A 22,060-nucleotide genomic window follows, 5' to 3' on the forward strand; every position below is an offset into this window, starting at 1 on the left:
CCGCTTGGTGCTCACATCGAAATGAAGATGTTCAAGAAAAGAGAGTGAAATATACTCAGATAATACATTAAAATGAACAAAATGGCTGCAGAAACATTAAGGATTTACCTTAAATAAATAGTTATGAATGTAATTTGAGAGCTATTCTACAGAAGAACACTGATGTTCTGTCAACATTTACTTAGATGCCAGAAAAAAAAAGGTGAATTGTACAAGACAAGTACCTTGGAAAACATAAGGCACAGCCAAACAGGTATCTTAAAGCACCCCCAGTGTCAAGAGATATAGATATTCATTACCGAAATGAATTCAATAAAGCCAATGATCGTACAAAAAAACTGCACTCCGTGAACTTAAAGTTCACGGAAAAGGTTCTTCCGACCACTATGCCCGCGCTGATATCAAATGTCGATTTAACACGGTTATATAGAGTGTCCACCTGTCACCTACCACTCGCAAGGTTTATTAAACCGTGCCAAATGAACATCAGGTTGTATATTCTGCCGGAGGGCAAATGAAAATATGGAAAAAATGACAAAGTCAACTTTCAAGCTTGGCCAGTATCCAAATGGTGAAAGGTATATATATAGGCAGAGATGAATCACCAAGAATCACAAAGAATGAAAAAGACCCTTGTAACAGGGCACATGCCGGCAGACAATGTAAAATACTGACAATTGCGGATGCCAGCTGATACTGACAATTGGTCGCGAACATATTTGGTAATCTGATCCCAAATGAGCTGTGCAGTACCTAGAGATATATTCTTGGCAATCAATGTCTGGTATTCAAATCGTCCAATGAAGCTTTCGAAATTTTGAAGAATCATAAATCTGGAGGCATCGCTTAGCAAAACATATTAAAATTCTGCAATTACCACATCAATTCATTCTGTAATGTACAAAGCTTACATTACTGAAAAGAGTATTTGCAACAAATTATGGCTTGTACTGTTAGATAATGTTCTGTATCATGGACAAATCTACCAAGGTATTCCTGCAATTACAAAGAATAATAATAAAAGTAACATTTAAAAAATGTACATTTTTCCTGTTAAAGAGACATGCCTCAAGATCAAAGTATAAATTTTAGAAAGCATTTGATTTAATATTAAAAGAAATAAATCAAATGTGTATCCGACAAAGTACAGCTAAACCTCTTCTATCATAAAGCAAACTAAGGCTGCTGATACTAGTGCTAGTTTTCTACATACGGCAGTCTACTGACTAAATGAGCCGCGCCATGAGAAAACCAACAAAGTGGGTTTGCGACCAGCATGGATCCAGAACAGCCTGCACATCCGCGCAGTCTGGTCAGGATCCATGCTGTTCGCTTTCAAAGACTACTGTTATTAGAGAAACCATTAGCGACCAGCATGGATCCTGACCAGACTGCGCGGATGCGCAGGCTGATCTGGATCCATGCTGGTCGCAAACCCACTATTTTGGTTTTCTCATGGCACGGCTCAAATGAGTGCAGTTGTAGATTATAGTTCTAAAATGGCACAAACTCAAAACATTCTTTGTATTTCAATTACTAAAAGAAAGCTTTTCACTAAATTTTGAAGAATGACATAAATCTGGAGGCATCCAGCTTGAAAACATATTAAAATTCTTGCAAATTTACCAGCATGCATTTCATTCTTGTAATGTAAAAGCTTAGCCACTTTACTGATAATAAAGAGTTTGTCATAAAATTTAGGCTTTTGTACTTTTTAGATTTTATTTTCTGTAATAGTGACAAATGCCAGTCTATTTTAAATACTTATTATAATATTATCATAATATTGGGAATAGGATATAGACTGGCTACATTCACAATTGAAAAAAAAAATCATAGTGTAGGAGCTAGTCTATCAGAAACTGTATGATTTGTTGAAGTTTATAACACTACACGTTAAATAGGTTTCCTTCAGAATTATGAAATGTGACTGTAATGTTTAAGAAATGAAATGATTTTTCTTTTGGTGTTTTTTAAATATAATTTACAAATACAAGGGTGTCTGATGAAGAAAAGAAGTTGATGGGTGCCACAATTAGAAATGCCATTAATGGAGGAGATCAGCTGGCACTGCCGGCCCCTCAGACAAGACTACCATTAATGCCAGGGCCATCTCAGTATGGGAATACACTTGAGTTGCCAGGCCCTCAAGCACAACTATCACATGCAGCAACTGGTCCATTTAGAGATATGATGCCATTGCAAGCCCCTCATGCATGCCTAGCACCAACAACACCATATCACGGTGAATATTTTACTATGGACTGATCTGTATAGTTTTTTTACCTTATTAGAATATTAATCCTCTGCTTAAATATTCAAACTTAACATCTGAAATACATGTACTCCGGTACAATGAGTGTACTTTAAAAAACAAATGACCAATTTTCAGTACTGTATTGTCATTTTTCTTCATTTAAACTACCACTTATATAATACATTTTTTACTATTATAGTTTTCATTTAATAGGAGCCCATCAAATCCAACATCCACTAGTGGCAACGGCACTTGAGGGAGTAAGGAATACAGCGACACCATCACCTTATGTGGCCAGACCATCACTTTATGCACCTACCCAAGGACCATCAAATAGTAATGTATTTTTAGTAATTAAAAATTCAAATACGTAATATTTAAATATAAATATAAATAAAAATTTAGCAGAAAAATACCTTGGTGCTATGTTTTAGGGTTACCAGACGTACTATAGCTAATTATAGATTAATCACCTAAACCTGTGAAGGCTTTTTTTTCATCTTGATTTTTTTTTGATAATTTATTTTTTCATTTAAGTTAAAAATGATTTTTAAGCATAAGCGTTCTATAATCTATTTAACAAATAATCAAGGGCTTCGAGTGGTTTATCATCTGATTTACCACGGTTCAGTGTTCAGATGCGTTGTAAATGAACCACGCGGACGTTAGCACGAGCGGTTCAATACTGAAGCATAGGTCTGAACGATGAACCGTGGTAAATTAGATGATAAATCACAAGAAGGCCTCGACTATTTTCATTCTGGCATGCTCACTGATGTATTTTAATAAATATTAAGATGGATTTCATTTACGCGAGGAGTAATGTCTCGCACGTCAGGGAACAATTTGATGAGATCATTCACTCTTACCAGTCCATGCGTCAGCCATTGTTTATTGCAGAATATACAGAGCTTGACTTTCTTTTTTGTTTAACTACAAATCAAACCGAGCCATGTTAGAATGTTTTATAAAATTATAAAAAAGCAGCTTACAAGTCAAGTTTTATTCAATCTAATAAATAAATTATTCCCTCTAATTTCAGACACAGGAGCTTCTAGATCAAATGAAGATTTACCTATGAACCAGTCAAGAGCCATCAGCACCATCCAGTCAAAATGTGAGTGAAAAATTTTAACACAAATTGAAAATGTTTCAATGTCTTCAATGAATAATATTATAATATTGATAAATTTACACGAAATTTACAGTAAATTACACTATTTTTAGATGACGACACTACCTGTAAACACTAGTTTTAAGGTAGCAGACTTAGGATTATTGGCAATTGTTTTTTTCGTATATATATCAAAATCATTTCAGCTTCCTGAATCGTCAACAGAGGCAATGGCAAAGGAAATTGAAAATTGTTAAGCTGTGACTGTTGATCAAACAGTAATATATGAAAATTTAGAATGACCCAAAGCTATTTACAAAGATTTTGCACAATTTTAATAACACAAAACAATTTCTAAGAAGCTGTACTTATATATGATTTTTTTCAGAGATCTATCACGGTGCTGGCCATTGAATAAAAAAAAAATACCAGTATAGTATTACAATATTCTAAAATTAATTTTTGATGTAATGTAGATGTATTTAACTTGCTGCATATTTTATCCGCAAATAACTTTTCAAATTACAGCAAACCAGGACGATTCAGATTTGCCTGCAGATATTGTCGACATGCTGTTTGACAACTTCGACAATCTGCCATCATCTGGCCAAGTCAACACAACATCAAACTTGACGTCCATGACTAGAAACCATGCACCAAGTTTTAACAACTGTGTTTTCAATGGACTCACCATCAACTTCAATTTAAATTGAAAAACAAATGAAGGATGCCATCAGGCATAAGTTTGCTAATTAACTTCAGTATAAAACATGAAAAAACATACATACACTTCTACAATAGGTTATTGCCATGATAATCTGTGTGGTCCAGAACTGTTCTGAAGTTGTTCCTTTTGTGTTGTCGTTTTCCGTTTCTTTACCAGTTTACACATTAAAAAAAATTGTTGTTTTTCTCGTCCACCATAGGCCCAGTCATCATGGACTATTCGTTCGCTTGAAATGTTCTCATAAGTTAATATTTTGATAACACAATAGAATGTTTTGTCACAGATAAATGTAAGCTAGCCTGCATATAGGATATGCAGTTATTGTTGCTACACGTGACCTGTTCCATGTTTGTCAGTTTACACGACTCTATTTTCCTCTTAGGTAGCCGATAGTAAACTTTGTCATTGACTTCTTCGTTTCTTTTCGTTACTTTAATCCACAATGATACAAACTAAGCTCAAATTAAATGATCCTATTCTTTAAAATGTGAACTTTTTCCAAGTTTAATGAAAGTTCTTTCGTGACCGAAATGTAAAATACATGTCGGAACTTCGTACGTTTCCGTACTTGTTACGGAAAATGGCGAAACACAAGGTGCACGTTGAGGCACCAAACGGGGAATGTGATTTTTTTAAAAAAAAAAATCGAAATAACCTTTTTTGAGTTAATAACAGAAAATACGTGGATTTGCAGTATTATAAATTCGTTATAAAGGTTTTTGACGGGATATAGGGTTTAGGAGATATAGAGCGGACATGAAATGGAAGGCTCAAACCTTTGACCTTCAGTTAAGACCTTGACCTTGAGCCGACATGACTTACTCGTAACTTCTGCACATTGCCTTGATGAGGTGATAGTTTGAATCAAGTTTGATGAAAATCCAAGGGGTTTAGGAGATATAGAGCGGACACAAAATGGAAGGCTCAAACCTTTGACCCTAAATTGTGACCTTGACCTTGAGCCGGCATGACTCATGGGTTCTGCACATTGTCTTGATGAGGTGATCATTTGACCCAAGTTTTATAAAATTCCTTCAAGGGGTTTAGAAAATATAGAGCAGACACAAAATGGCAGGCTTAAACCTTTGACCTTGAGTTGTGACCTTGACCTTGAACCGACAAGGCTGACTCATTGGTTCTGCACATCGTCTTGATGAGGTGATCATTTGACCCAAGTTTCATGAAAATCCTTCAAGGGGTTTAGGAGATACGGACTGGACACAATTTTGTTACGGACGGAAGGACGGACGCAGACCATTCCTATAATCCCTCTGCCACGGCGGGGGATTAAAAAATAGGCAAAAAAGTCACTGTAAACAAAGGAGGAAATCAATCTATGTATATTCTGCAATAAGCAATGGTTGAGGCACCGACCAGTATGACAGCATTATGACGTCCGTTATGACAAAAAAATTGCAGCATGACGTCCGATACATTACTCCTTGGGTAAAAGAAGTCCAGCATAGTATTTATTAAAGTATGTGTATTAGCATGTCAGGATGAAAACAATCAAGGCCTTCTTGTGATTTATTTCTAATTTACCATGGTTCATCAGTCAGATGCTTCAGTATTGAACCAATCGGGCTAATGCACTCGTGGTTCAATTCCTACGCGTCTGAACTCTGATCCGTTGTATATCAGGTGATAAACTACTGAAAGGCCTTGATTATTTGTTAAATAAACAGTTATGAATAGCAGTTACAATCAATTTTTTTTTTTTTTTTTTTTTTTTTTTTTTAAGGTAAAATGCAATTTCCGTTTTTAGCTTGACTGTTCAAAGAATAGTAGAGTTATTGCACTCGCCCTTGCGTTTGCGTGTGCATTGGCGTCGACATCCCGATTTGGTTAAGTGTTTGATTAAGTTGGTATCTCAGTAACCACTTATTCACTGTGATGAACTGACTTACATTCCCACGGGTTTCCCAGATTTTTTTTTTGTTGCCTTTTTTACAAAATTATGCCCATTTTTTGACCTCTAAATTGTTGGTCAAGGTTTTGTATGTAAGCTGGTATCTCAGTACCCACTAATGGGAATGGATTGTAACTGTAACACTTGTTCACTGTCTCATTTGACATGCATTAAGAAATTTCCTGAAAAGTTGGTTTTAAGGTGTTGCACTTTTTGTTTGGGACACTTCCACAAATCTCGCCTCCAGATTTGTTAATCCACAGAAAACTTCAACTTCTATGGCCCTGTTAATTTGTAGTAAAAAGTTTTATATGAGATAATGTAATATATTAGAGAGGATATAAACATTGAGAAGCACCGAATCATGATATAAATTTATGGTATTGAAGAGAGGGTTTTTCATTTTCAAGTATTTGCCTACACCGTATATAGTGAAAAAAAAAAGTAAAATCTTCTTTTTATAAAACCACAAGCCTTTCATTTTTTGTATGTACATTTGGTTTGTGGTCGTTTACCAAAGCTGTTTAATTATAACCCCATGGGTGTAAGGCTTTTGCCCCATGGGTGCTCATGTTTAGTACACATAAGGGAGAAATTGTAAATTGTTTTTTCCTAAAGGTGAAAGGGCCTTTGCATTGGATTTTTAGCTAAACTAAAAAACGTTCTAGTATGTATTGCATTTTGCCGTGGAATGTAATTTTTTTATGAAAGAAGCAAGACGGATACCAGTTGTTTGTTTGTGCAGAAAAACAGATACATGTACGCCCCTTGGAAAGACAGTTCATAGTATGCAAATCTAGTATTAACAGCAAGTTATTTTTTTTTTCTGATTGCACACTTTTTCACATTATTGAATGGGTGTATACAGTGAAAAAAGAATCCAAGAATGTATAATTTATAATCCTTAAGTGTTTTTATACATCGACATCTTTACTAAGTATATCTGGCAATGAATGGTCTATTTTTAGCTCACCCGAGCACAATGTGCTCAAGGTGAGTTTTTGTGATAGCCTTATGTCAGTGGTCGTCCGTCAGTCGTCCTTCCGTCATCGTCGTCAACAATTTGACACTATAGAGGTCACAATTGTGGCCAAATCTTCATGAAACTTGGTCAGAATATTACCCTCAATAAAATCATGAACGAGTTCGATATTGGGTCATCCGGGATGAAAAACTAGGTCACCAGGTCAAATCAAAGAAAAAGCTTCTTAACACTCAAGAGGTCACAATTTTGGCCCAAATCATAATGAAACTTGGTCAGAATGTTACCCTCAATAAAATCTTGGACAAGTTCGTTTTTGGGTCATCTGGGTCAGAAACTAGGTCACCAGGTCAAATCAAAGGAAAAGCTTGCTAACACTCTAGAGGTCAGAATTTTGGCCCTATCTTAATGAAACTTAGTCAACCTAACCTCAATAATATCTTGGACAAGTTCGATATTGGGTCATAGGGTGTCAAAAAGTCATGTAAGGTCAAAAACTATGTCACCAGGTCAAATCAAAGGAAAAGCTATATAACACTCTCAAGGCCACATTTATGACCATATTATAATGAAACTTGGTCAGAATGTTAATCTTGATGATATATAGGTCAAGTTCATATCTGGATCTGATTGGTTCAAAAACTAGGTCACTAGGTCAAATCAAAGGAAAAGCTTGTTAACACACTAGAGGCCACATTTATGACTGTAGTGTCATGAAATATGGTCAGAATGTTAATCTTGGTGTTCTTTTGGTCATGGCCCTCCTGTTTGTTGTACATGTCGTTTTTCATAGCAGTGCTGTTTCATAACAGTGAATAATGAAATTGATACTTTTAACAGTTTGAACAAAGGATAACATCAATTTTATTCCACTGAAAATTTGCAGTGTTTCATCGAAGAGCTTAAACTGAAAGTAAGAATTGGATACATTACCTTAAACAGCTGTAATTATCGTTTCCAGGATTCTGATCAAGTACCATCTTCATAGCTTGAACGAGGTGATTTCCTCCCAGTGCATACAAGTTTACTGAAGAAAGCATCTCTTCCTTGAAAGAGTCTGTGGATTCCACCTTTTAATGTATACATGCAAATGCATATTGGCAGGTACAGAAAAAGGTATTGATTTCATTTATATTATTTGCTCAATTTTGCATTCACATGTATTTAGTGAAATATGGAAGCTGTGTTGACCATGGCATTATTTTGTGCCAGGTTTTAGCTCGATTTTTTGGGGGGGAAAAGAAAAGCTATTGCACTCACCCCGAATAAAGTCCAATATCTCTGTTACTATAAAAGCTATTGACTTGAAACTTACAATACTTATTTCAGACCTTGGTTTTTTAGCCCACCATCATCAAATCACTCTGCGTCCGTGGTCCGTCCGTCCGTTAACAATTTCTCGTTATCGCATCTCCTCATAAATACAGGGGAGATTTTGACAAAACTTTGTCAGAATGATGTATTGGTACCCTAGTTGTGTCCCCCTGAAAATCAGACTGGTTCAACAATTTTTGAGTGAGTTATGGCCCTTTGTTTATTTCTATAATTTACATAGATTATATAGGGAAAAACTTTGAAAATCTTCTTGTCCAAAACCAAGAGCCTAGGGCTTTGATATTTGGTATGAAGCATCATCTAGTGGTTCTCTACCACGATGATTCAAATTATTTCCCTGGGGTCAAATATGGCCCGCCCCCGGGGTCACATGGTTTATATAGACTTGTATAGGGAAAAACTTTGAAAAACCTCTTGTCCAAAACCACAGGACCTAGGGCTTTGTTGTTTTGTAAGTGACATCATCTAGTGGTCATCTACTAAGATTGTTCAAATTACCCCCCTAGGGTCAAATATGGCCCGCCCTGGGGGTCATATGGTTTACATATATGGAAAAACTTTGAAAATCTTCTTGTCCAAACCACAAAGCCTAGGGCTTTGACATTTGTAATGTAGCATCATCTAGTGTTTCTCTACCAAGTTCGTTCAAATTATCCCCCTAGGGTCAAATATGACCCAGCCCCGGGGGTCACATGGTTCATATAGACTTATATAGGGAAAAGCTTTTAAAATCGACAGTAACCTATAATATTCAACTTTGGACCACATGCATAGTTTTTTGCCTAGAAAAAACTTTGACCTTGACATTGACCTAGTGACATTCTTTCACATTTTTGAAGGTACAGGCTTCAAATTTGGACCACATGCATAGTTTCGTGTTCCGAAATGAAATTTGACATTGATTTTGACCTATTGACGTACTGTCACATTTCTCAAGCTACAGCCTTCAAATTTGGACCACTTGCATAGTTTTGTGCACTGGAAAAAACTTTGACCTTGACATTGACCTAGTGACCTACTTTCACATTTTTTGAAGGTACAGGCTTCAAATTTGGACCACTTGCATAGTTTCATGTTCCAAAATGAAATTTAACCTTTATTTTGACTTAGTGACCTACTTTCACATTTCTCAAGCTACAGTCTTCAAATTTTGACCACATGCATAGTTTCGTGTACGGAAAAAAACTTTGACCTTGACATTGACCTGGTGACCTACTTTAACATTTTTGAAGGTACAGGCTTCAAATTTGGACCACATGCATAGTTTTGTGTTTTCAAAATGAAATTTCACCTTGATTTTGACCTAGTGACCTACTTTCACTTTTCTCAAGCTACAGCCTTCAAATTTAGACCACATGCATAGTTTTGTGTACCGAAATGAACTTTGATCTTCAGAATGACCTAGTGACCTACTTTCCCATTTCTCAAGCTACAGGCTTCAAATTTGGACCACGTGCATATTTTTGTGTTCTGAACAGATTTTGAAACCATACATGTATGTTCATAATAAATACAGTTACATTAAAAGTTAATAATAACTTTCCTTTTCATCTGACTGAAATTCATTAAGAGACCATTCCATTAAGAGACCACTTCTTAGCAGTCCCTTGGGTGGTCTCTTAATACAATGTTGACTGTGGCTAAAACAAGATCAGATAGGGAAAGTAGAATGAGCTGATGTTATACACTAAACCTGAAGATAGTGTCTGTAGTGCTTAGCAGGGGTATAAATTAACACTCAGACCCTACTAGCCACCTGGGTTCCTTACAGGCAAATTCTAGGGGCCCAGCCTAAAAGTTATTGGCCCAGCTATTATTAGCGGGAAAATATACTAACAGTGGTTTAGATCTGCATACTTAATAAGTTTTGTAATTTGCTTCCTGCCAAAATACATCTAATTCTTAAATATAAATACAGAACACTCACAGGCCTCGACCTTAACTTTTTTCAGCAGTTGCCAGCAGGTCCACCAACTGCTAAAATCTAGTAGACCTGCTCAGACTTTAGTGGACCTCCAATTCTATCACATAAATTGTGATGTTGTTGACATCCTAACTTCATATGACTCAAAGAAACAGGACTTATTTCTAAAATAATTTAAAATGAAAGACAGTAGCAATCTGTTATCCGAAAAATAATTATTTTGAAAAGTGTCCCAAAATATGGACACAGTAATCATCATCCTCCCGACCCGTGTTGAAAGTGATAAAAAAAAACATCAACATTTATCGGTAATAATTCTGATGATAAACTAAGTAATTGGCCTTGTTTTCATCATCAATTAACACCCCCCCCCCCCCCCCCCCAACGGCTAAAAGAAGTGTGTCGGTTATTATGGCATCTGAAGTGGAGATCAAAGCGGTATATTTTCCCCCGAGATTGTCAGGGGCATTACGTATGTTTCGCGCCATGTGACACATCACTGTCTGATCTACTTTCTCGGATTCCTTTAATTGTTGAGAAGAAATCAGTAAAAAAATTTTTTCTTTATTTTTTTTAAAAGGGAATGTGCAATATCCCGAATAAACTTACATGTAAATGTGTCAAACCGTGAACGATGATAGCGGATGTCCTACCACTGTGACCTATTTGCCCTCAAGAAATTTACATAATTGTTTGAGAAGAATATCTAACAAAGTGTTGTGTCAAAAATACATGTAAAAGAATCATTTAAAACTTACTAAAAACCGCAACGACATCATACTGCTTTATTTCAAAACCACATTTCTATTTACGTTCATAAGGTCACGTAACCTATTCTGCCGCGCTAATAGAAATCTGTTTGCCAAAAATCGTTTACTCCATGTATTTAAATTGCTGCCGCTTTTTCATTATTTAAGATTTTTTAATTGTGTTTTTCGTACCTTCTTGTCAAAAGTCTGAATTTTTATTTCTAAAGTATGTACCTTTTCATTTACTTTAAGAAAGAAATAAATAATCAAGATTGCGCTTTTGGGAAAAATTTTACAAAAAAATATATGAAAATTTGATCGTTTTTAAAGAATTTTGCCTACATTCCTGTCAATATCTTTTAAAATTGTATAGAATTCAAACTGTATTAGTTCTCAAGCGGTTTTTGAAAATTTGAAGCGATTATATTAAAAAAATGAATGCCTACGCGCGTTTTTGTATCAAAGTAACCGCAAGGGTAAATTAGATATTACGTAGGGCGCACGTGCTTGTGGAATGGAAAATTACCAGCATGAAGTTTGATTTTTTTAGAATTCGCGGGTAAATTCCAGTCAATCCAGGAAATTTTTGGGCCTGATGTATTTCTCAATTTGGTAAAGTTACCACGTAAAACCACTCGCCCGATCGATGGAGTAGTCCTTCGTGTTATCCTGACTTTAACTCGCCAATGCTTATAACTGTAGAATGCCGTACTTAAGGCAAAATCAACTTTCGTTTTGTGAATTCCCCGATATGGGTACGATTGTTTCCCCCTATTTTCACTTTTAAGGGTTTTATTTTATTTGCAGACCGTGACTGAAAATTGGTTGACCGTCGGTCACCCAACTTTTGATAGTGGACCTGCCGATATTTTGGTTGCGTCGGTCCAACGGTCCACCGCTAAGGTCGAGGCCTGACTCATCAAACTCACATTGAAGTATGTCGACAGCCCAATTTTAGCTCACATGGTGAGCTTTTGTGACCGCTCAATGTGCGTCGTGTGTCCGTCAACATTTTCTAAAAAAATCTTCTTGAAAACCACTGAGCAGAATTACACCAAACTTCACAGGACTGATCCTTTGGTGGCCGCCTTTCAAAATTGTTCAAAGAATTGAAATCCATGCAGAACTCTGGTTGCCATGGCAACCAAAGGAATAGCTTAAAAAATCTTTTGTCCAAAAACCACAGGGGTAGGGCTTGATATCTGGTATGTAGCATCATCTAGTGGTCCTCTACCAAAATTATTCAAATTATTCCCCTAGGGTCAAATATGGCCCTGCCCTGGGGGTCACATGGTTTATATAGACTTATTTAGGGAAAACTTTCACTATGAGTATTTTTCATTGAAAAAGTTCACAAAGGTGAATATGAAGCAAGATTTTTTTTTCCCATTTGTACCCATTATTGTAAGAATCTAGTATGATGTCAAATAAGTATAAAATAAAATCTGTAAAAAGAATAAACCCTATTGTGCTGTATGGATGTATATTTTGATTGGTATTTATGAAAAAAAAAGCAGAAAATTATGGAAATGTTAAAAAATCGCTGGCAGTTTCAGCATCAGTGGGTGTGTTCAAAACAATTTTTCACAAAAACAAGCCTGGTGACCTATTGTTTTTATTTTTTCATTGTTTTCAGCACAAATTTTCCTATCCTATAAATTATGTAAATTTGAAAAAAAAATCTATGAAAGGAAAAAAACTGTTGGAATTCTCTTTAATGAAACTTGGTCAAAATGTTAATCTTGATGATCTTTAGGTCAATAGGTCAGGTGAGCGGTACAGGGCCTTTCTCGCCCTCTTGTATAATATACAGCCTCTAAATCTGGATGAGGTACAGTGTTGCACACCGAATATAACTGAATTTCATTGACCATGAATGTGACCTACTGACTTTCTTAATAGTTTAGCATCAGTTTGTAATTTGAAACATGTAGCTCATTATTACTCACGTCAGCGATCTAGGGGCATCTGAACCCCGTTTTATTTAAGAAATAATAACTTCCAAAGTGTGGGTTTATCGTAGAATAACCCAGAGTTTTTAGTTGTTACACGTAGAAATAAATCACGAAGGCCGTAGGCCCAAGTGTTATATATTGTTTTGCACAAGAACGAAAACCTAGGGTTTATCACACCTGGGAACTTATTTCACTTCTAACTTGACAAACTAGTATCAACAGTATTAGAGAAGTGGTAACTACTCTTTATGACTGTGCTACATACCTGGATTGAATGACATCATTGCACGCAAGTGGTTTATTGCAGAATAATCCGGAGATAGATTTTGCTCTACATGTATGTAGGTTATTCGCTGGTCGTGTTAGAATCCATGATAATATATACGAACAGATTAATTTATTTTTTTTTCAAATGAATTTATCATATCTGCAGTAAATCACTGTACCTCGTGTCTGTCAACAAGAACAGGAATTCTTGTCACCGGTGTTGTTGGTTGTATTACCAGGCTTTCTTTTATTTTGTTTACCCATTCTGAATTGATGTCTCTGACTGAGAAGGCCGACAGTGCAGGCAATATTTTCCTGACAAGAACATTAAATGAACCTGAAATGTTAAATCTATTAATGTAATAATGTTGCAAAAACTAGGTCACAATGTCAGTAATTGGGAAAAGAAAACTCTGTCAAGGTAGCATTTAATTTTTGTCCTTTCTGTAGCTTTGTCCTTTGTTCCTTGTTGTAACACGGTTTGATTTATTTTCTTTTTAAAGAAAACAATGCTTATAACAGGGAATTATTACACAACATTTTTCTAAATTCCCAAATATTACACTTGGGATTCTCCATGAGAAACTGTTAGCTAACTACAGAGTTACTCCCCTTTAAATAGTGTTGGTTTTTTGTTTTTTTTACCTGTTGAGGGGTTGTTTCACTATGGTCCACTACATTATTGCGCATAATATGTACTACATGTAACCAATGTAGAGTTAAATTTTAAAAGTAACTGCAGATTACGGAAGTAAACAGTTATATTGTTTAACTTATTTTGGTCTTTTTTAGCTCACCTGTCACGGAGTGACAAGGTGAACTTTTGTGATCGCACTTCGTCCGATGTGCGTTGTCTGTCCGTAAACGTTTACTTTAAATAACATCTCCTCATAAACTGCTAGGCCAATTTCATCCAAACTTCACAGGAATGTTCCTTGGGTGAAGCTCTACAAAACTATTCAAGTATTGAATTCCATGCAGAACTCTGGTTGCCATAAGCAAAAACTTTAAAAGTCTTCTTGTCCAAAACCACAGGGCCTAGGGCTTTGATATCTGGTGTATAGCATCATCTAGCGGTCCTCTTACCGAGATTGTTTTAAAAATTTCCCCCTAGGGTCAAATATGGCCCCGCCCCAGGTTTTCACATAGTTTATATAGACTTACATAGGGAAAACTTTGAAAATCGAATGAAACAGACTGTAGCTGAAAAGGTATAGGCCTAGAAAAAATTAATCCTTGGCATAAAATGTTTGTTTAGACAATAAAACCCCATTAAGACTGCCAAAATTTTGAATTATTGCACTTTATTTTTGACAGTGGGGGCATACCCTGTGTTTCTACAGAGACATTTTAGTTTAATTTCTGTTTTTTCTTTCAGGTACCGCACCAAAGCCTATTGCTTTTGCTCTGGAAAGTGAATATATAATTGTTTTCTGTCAGAACTATGCTGAGTGAGTCTTTGGAGAGTATAAGATGGTAATTGAAATAAACTGAATGAAACAGCTTTCAAGTCTCAAAGTTTGATGTTAAAAGGCTGCTGACTCTCCTCAACTGTGAAACCAGTTCCTACAGCTGGCTACTTGAATGACCGGGAATCTCATGTACATGTTTCAGAAACAGCATTACTTTGAGATAAGACTTGCTTGCAAGTTTAAGTGTGAATTGTTTGCACAGCAATTATAACACCTTTCCGTGTCGTGTAATAACCGCGTTCTTTTGATTCTGAGTAAAAAGATTAACAAAATATCTCTGTTTGGATTTTTTCTTTTATTTAAATATCAAAAGTAAAAAATTATCTTTCAAGTTTTTTAATACGCTAAGAATTAGTATAAACAATGTTTGGAATGGAGGACGGATCTGTCCGGATTTTATCCAACCCGGAGTACATGTCAATGGCGTCCAATAACACGAAAGTAGAAACAAATGTAATTCAGACTGCAAAAACATCTTTGAATTAAAGTCATTCGTAATTTTAATAGTCTGTAGGTTATTTACGAAAATTTTATTGAAAGTAACCCCTATTCGTTGGGAAAAACCGCCGATATTGATGTTTTTTATCCTTTTGTTCGTTCGTAACAATGCAACGTAAATTTTTTGAGAGCTACGGTCAGAAAATTGGCCCGAAAAAAAACTGCTGGCAATGTTCTGTCGTATAGGTCGCAGGAACTTTTTCAGGCAGCCCCCAAAATGGGTAGAAAAAGTGGATATACACACCAAAAAGGAAACTGAATTTTCATTCTCCCATATGAAAAAAAAAATGTCATAATTATTTTATGTGTAATATGATTGTGAATCTTCTTAATTAATCTGCCTGAAGTTATAACCGTAGTCTTACATTTTTTGAAGGTGTTGAATGTAAAAAAAAATATTTTTCATTTAATGATGTAGGAGCGACTTTTTTCTAACGTTAAGAATTTTGTCATACTCTGTGCGCTTGAAGAAACATTAGTTTCTAAGACAAACAAGGAAGAAAAAACCCGGTCAAACTCGATTTTTTTTTATAGGCTTTTTTCACCCACAAAGCATTTTTGAAATTTTAAAAATGAAAAAATGGTGATACTTTATTAAGATAATAGTGTTAGTGCTAGATGAGAAAGTTTATTGGCAAGGTGGAGGAGGTTATCGGGGAGCCGAAAGGCGAACCGGTAACGGTCCAGAGCCGAGCAGATAAACTTTTCCAATTAGGCACTAACATTATTCTATTTACTTGTCATTACTTCATTTTCAGATATTTGGCAATTTATTTTACAAAAATAAGTGTGCGACAACCGTTTTATCGACGTCATATTTTGAGTGCGAACAAACAGAGTACGGATGAGTACGAAGCTAGTGACTAGCTTTTGAGGTTTATTATGTGAATTCTGCGAACAATCTGGTAAAAACAAACCGACTGATACTAACAAAAATCATTAATATAATACCTAAAAACGGGCAATAGCACAAGTTACACGCGATACTTATTTATTCACAGTTATTTACAATAACTGAACAGACGCTTTGTAAAGGGAGTAAATCTTAAGAAAAGCTAGTGCGTACATTGATGGGGGCAGTATGTTTGGGGTTTTGGGAAACTGAAAGCTAACATACTAGGATTACATTGTATCTATAATGCTACAAGAAGAGGTTATTATGGAAGAAACAAGATGCAGATGTCAAGTATCAGTCTGCACAGAAATACATACATACATCCCTGGCAAAGCATTTCAAAAATAAAAATCCTGTATTAACAGCACCTGAATTGCGTTGTTTGCACACGATTTTTCTCCTGTTTATACTTGGGTGGATCCAGTGAAAAAAACTAGTTTTTATGCAAGAATATATGTTGATTAGATAACCCTTAATGCATGTATATTATCTTTCAGTGTTTATATTTGCAAAAAATGGTTGCCTACCTTGCACATTTTCCTATGAGACTTTGCAATTCTGTGTCAACATGAGTATAATGTGGAGTTATGCATCCATCTCCCTGAGGCCATGCTAGTTTTCCTCTTTTGTCTGTATAAGAACAAATCAGATGTTAAAATTTTACAAATTGTTTAAGAAATAATATATCTCATCCAGTGATTTGTCGTTTAATAAATCTTTGGAGTTCAGATGCGAAGGAATTATATCGCAAGGGTGCAGCACAAGTGATATATTAATACGCATCAGAACTCCAATGATTTATTAAACGACAAATCACTGGATGAGATATATTATTTCGATTCTACACGTTAAAAGGGATTTTTAAGTACATCCTTGACAACATTCATTAAATATTTGCCAGCTCTCAATCGATTTCCTTTCAAGCGTGCCGCTATGCCGTTTGATGCCATGAGGTAATAACTGTGACGTCAGAACAGTGATTTGTTATATTATAATTCACTGTTTTCTGCCTTCTTTGTTTGATAAGATAATGAATCAGATTGTTTTAGAATACATATTTTTTAGACCTTCATCAAAATTTTTTTAATTGAACAAAAGATAAAGTACTATTGAATATTTAAATTTTACTACACCTAATTACGATATTATATAACAATGATAAATTTTCATAATATTATAGCACTCGGCCACTTAGCTCTGTCGGTAGAGTTTCGGTGAACGGGTAGCTGGATCAAGAGTTTGATCCTCGTGCTGGCCATCTGTTCTCCATGGGCTATTTGAAAAACGACATTGTGTCTGAAATCCCTTAGTCCTCTGCCTTGATACACGTGTGGAATTTGGCAGTCACTTGTGGAAAGGTTTTTTTCTGATACAGAATCCGGAAAACTGGTTAGGTTAACGGCCTGCCGTTATATGACTTAAGTATTTTTGAAAAATGGCGTTAAACCCAATACAATCAAATCATTATATGACAGCAGTGAACTGGGTTTTGACATAATGGAAAACAAATGGTTTATGGTCACTGTTTTTCTGATAACCATGATGTTAGCTTTAAAATTAATGCATATATTATTTTTTACTTGTACTGCTGCCCTTTTTCCCAAATTTTTTTCCAACATTATCGGTTAGGATGCTTATGAAATCTGTGGTTTTTCATAGTGGAGTTGAGTGAAATGAAAAATAAATGATTGTTTACCTTTTTTGTGTTTTCATAAGGAAAATGTATTCAAAAGCATCTTCATTGCAAATGTTAAAGTGTAGGAGAAGCCTGAAATGCATTTTATACTTTCTGAAATTATCAAAATGTTACCTTTTTTTCCTTTGCAAATTCTGAACTTGAAACAAACAAGTTTCGTACTTTCTTTCCTTTTTTGTCATTTTGGAATTTGAACTGAAATTGGGAGAATTGATTTGGGTTTTTGTTTTATATTATCATGAATGTTTTGTACATTTTTAGCCCACCCTCATAAAATGGTGGGCCCATTCAAATCACTCTGCGTCCTTGGTCCGTCCCTTTTTCCATCCTTCCATCCGTTAACAATTTCTCGTTTTTCGCTTCTCTCCAGAAATACTGGGGGGATTTTGACCAAACTTTATCAGAATGATGATTATACCCTAGTTGTGTTCCCCTAAAAATCAGACTTGTTCAACAATTGTTACTACCTGAGCCAAAGGGTCAGGGTGAGCTATTTTGATCACTCACCGTCCATCGTGACCCGTCCCTCCGTAAAACTTTAACTTTAAACAAATCTCATAAACCACTAGGCCATTCACGGATCACTTTTTGGCAGATGCAAATTGGAGATAAAATCCCATTTGCCTTGATAAAAATTTCCCCTTTTGTACAATACATCCATAATTAGTCTTGAAAGAAGTAAAATTGCTGAAAAAAAAGGAAAATATGGAGAAAAATTTTTTGGTCCCAATGGGGCTTGAACCTATCCCCCACCCTGTACCTTAAAGAAAATTTTAACTATATTTTCTCATGATCCTTTTGATTGATCTTGATTATGATTTTTTGACCGTCTTGTCCATAAGGCCTAGAGCAAATAAAGTGACATTATGTCAAAAAAGTTATTTTCTGTAACTTAACTTTTTTCAGTTACATTTTATAGCAAAACCATCAAAGTTTATAAAAAATGTTAGGTTTTAGAAAAGTAATAGACCGTTTTGAAAAAAAACAAGGATATTGTCAAAATACCGGTAATACAAAAATTAAAGAATAATTGGTAAAGTTACATTGAAAAAGTTCACAGTGAGTGATGATTGAGAGCATATACACTTATTCCAGGGTGCGTATGATTTGAACAAATGGATTTCTGTGTTTTACATCATCATAACTTACGAACATAACAATGCAAAGTTAAACATACTTTAGTATAGTTATTAGTGCAACCAGTATTCATTTTTCACACTTTTTTTATGAAGATAATTGCCTTTATAACGTTAGGGTTGGGACATAGTGTTTTATGTTCAACAAATGAGAATTAAAAACTTGCAAACTATTATGGGTTCCAGAGTTATGGCCCCTGAAAGGGCCCAAATTATTCATTTTGAGCTTGTCTGCACAATAGCAGCTTTATATATGATTTGATTTTTACCAAACTTGCACACATCTTGTTTCACGATAAGATCTTGGTTCCTTTCTGGAACTGGCCAGATTCCTTTATGGGTTCCAGAATTATGGCGCCTGAAAGGCCCAAAATTAGCTATTTTGACCTTGTCTGCACAATAGCAGCTTCATTTATGATTTGATTTCACTTGCACACAACCAAAAACTAGGACACCAGGTCAAATCAAAGGAAAAGCTTGTTAACACTCAGAGGTCACTATTTTGGCCCAATCTGTATGAAACTTGGTCAGAATGTTACCCTCAATAAAATCTTGGACAAGTTTGATATTGGGTCATCTGGGTTTAAAAATTAGGTCAACAGGTCAAATTAAAGGAAAAGATTGTTAACACTGTAGATGCCAGATTTATGACTGTATCTTCATGAAACTTGTTCAGAGTGTTAATCTTGATGATCTATAGGTAAAGTTCAAATCTGGGTCAGATGGGATCAAAAACTAGGTCACAAGGTCAAATCAAAGTAAAAGCTTGTTAACACTTTAGAGGCCACATTTATGACCATATCTTAATGAAACTTGGTCAGAATGTTAATCTTGATGATCTTAGGTCAATAGGTCAGGGGAACGATACAGGGCCTTCATGGCCCTCTTGTTTAGCTCCCCAGAGCACAAAGTACTCAAGGTGAACTATTGTGACCAGTCATTGGATTGGGTGAAAGAAATAAAAGAAATTTTGATAAGACAACCGATAACACCAGTAACAAGGATTCCTGTTCTTGTTGACAGACATGAGGTACAGTGATTCATTGCAGATATGATAATTCAACTTTAGTTTCCCTCACTGACTCTAGATATCACAATTTTGGCCCATTCTTAATGAAACTTGGTCAGAATGTTACTCTCAATTAAATATTGGACAAATTTGATATTGGGTCATCTGGGGTCAAAAACTAGGTTACCAGGTCAAATGAAAGAAAAGCTTGTTAACACCCTAGATGTCACAATTTTGGCCCAATCTTAATGATACTTAGAATGTTGCCCTCAATATATAGTTTTGAAGTGCTGTTTTCAACCGTTTGGTCCTGAAATAATTTGTATGTAGTGGAACTGAAGTATAATCTCTTATGCCACAATCATAGGGGGTGAAATGTGACAGCCAACCATATTTTATCGTAGATTCATGTATATATATACCTTGAACTGACATGTCTGACTCAAAGACTCTGCACAATGGTAGATGAGGTGATCATTTGACCCAAGTTTCATGAAAATCCTTCAAGGGGTTTAGGAGATAGAGCTCAAACTTTTGACCTTTGATCTGACATGGCCGACTCATGACCTAGTTTTTTGACCCCAAGATTCAGTCAAAAATATGGCCTCTAAAGTGCTAACTCACTTTTTCTTTGATTTGACCCGGTGACCTAGTTTTTGACCCCACAAGACCCAGATTCAAACCTGAACTAAAGATCATCAAGATTAACATTCTAAGTTTCATGAAAATAAAGTCATAAATGTGGCCTCTAGAGTGTAACAAGCTTTTCATTTGATTTGACCAAGTTACCTAGATTTTGACCCCACCTGACCCATTTGATCTTGACCTAAAGATCATCAAGATTAACATTCTGACCAAGTTTAATTAAGATATGGTCATAAATGTGACCTCTAGTGTTAACTAGCTTTTCCTTTCATTTGACCTGGTGACCTAGTTTTTGACCCCAGATGACCCAATATCCTACAGGTCTAAGATTTTATTGAGGGTAACATGACCAAGTTTCATTAAGATTGGGCCAAAATTGTGACCTCTAAAGTGTTAACAGTCAAATTGTTGACGCCGACGGACGACAGACACAGGGCGATCACAAAAGCTCACCTTGAGCACTTCGTGCTCAGGTAAGCTAAAAATTATTTCTTAATTACTACAGAAACAATTAACTGCTTTAACCTTATCAACATATGGGATCTTAATCATACATTAATTAAAACAGTAATTGTTGCACACTTTTTCTGAATAACAAAAGAATTAAAAATTGATGACAATTTCAAAATTTTCTCATTGCAGAGCAGAACTCAGAAACACCAGAACTGTCAGAAGAGGAGACTGGTAACGATTGTATTTCATGATTTTCTTACATTCTAAAACTGCTTTTAACTTTTAATCAACAGCAACAGTTTCAATTTTGTTTTAAACATGCTATTAAGTAAAACATTATCAAATTTGAATGCATAATTCTAGATATATACATGGTGATGAATATCATGTCGAGGTGACATCAACAAATACTGTTGTGATGATTAGTCATATTAGAATATTTTTTTACCTTATTTAATAAATTCAGTATGAAAAGACACTCCTGTAATATTCTCAAATTTGACAAGACAGGACTGTCACAGAATTGTTGCTCTGCAGCCCGTTTGTTTAGTTTACTTATATATTCTTATTTTGTTATTTGCATAACTAAAGTCTTTAAATTGATATATATATATTACAGATTATGAAAGTGACAGCAATGAAAATCGAGATGTTCTATCAAAAGGTAAAAAATGTATTATTTGTACTAAATATAACCGCCAGAGCGTATAGTTATAAAACACGGCTTTGCTATAAATTATTTCTATTATAAACAGCCCTTAATCTACAACCGTAGAAAAAATATTGCAGCGCTCTGTCTTGGTCGCAACAAAAACATCAATTTTAAAGAACATTTACATGACATCATTCTGGCGTAAGCATGCTTTAACAGAGACCTGCATATAAGAATTTCAAATATCAACATAGATTAATACATTACCAACAGTTGGGGATGCAATACCTCTAAAAACAACACACTTACTCATTTGCATTATCAACTCTAGCAAAACGAGGAAGACCTGTTGGGTGGCGTAAAGAGAGGAATGAAGATGAAAGCT

General features: G+C 35.3%; 1 protein-coding gene and 1 long non-coding RNA gene across 2 annotated transcripts; one reads left to right on the plus strand and one right to left on the minus strand.

Moving 5' to 3' along the window:
- Positions 1-531: 531 nt before the first annotated feature.
- Positions 532-4,334, plus strand: LOC128559628 (uncharacterized). The gene is made up of 5 exons (XM_053551936.1): positions 532-578; positions 1,998-2,245; positions 2,471-2,593; positions 3,300-3,374; positions 3,900-4,334. Exons 1-5 carry the CDS (start codon positions 532-534, stop codon positions 4,082-4,084), a joined length of 678 nt encoding a protein of 225 aa, XP_053407911.1. The 3' UTR covers positions 4,085-4,334.
- Positions 4,335-6,191: 1,857 nt separating this feature from the next.
- On the minus strand, positions 6,192-13,698 carry LOC128559635 (uncharacterized). Its single transcript, XR_008372521.1, has 3 exons — positions 13,399-13,698; positions 7,923-8,059; positions 6,192-6,291 (listed from the first exon to the last, which is right to left on the minus strand). It is a non-coding gene; the product is annotated as an uncharacterized LOC128559635 (long non-coding RNA).
- Positions 13,699-22,060: the final 8,362 nt, after the last annotated feature.

This window comes from Mercenaria mercenaria, chromosome 9, assembly GCF_021730395.1.
Source record: "Mercenaria mercenaria strain notata chromosome 9, MADL_Memer_1, whole genome shotgun sequence".
Taxonomy (NCBI): Eukaryota; Metazoa; Mollusca; class Bivalvia; order Venerida; family Veneridae; genus Mercenaria; species Mercenaria mercenaria.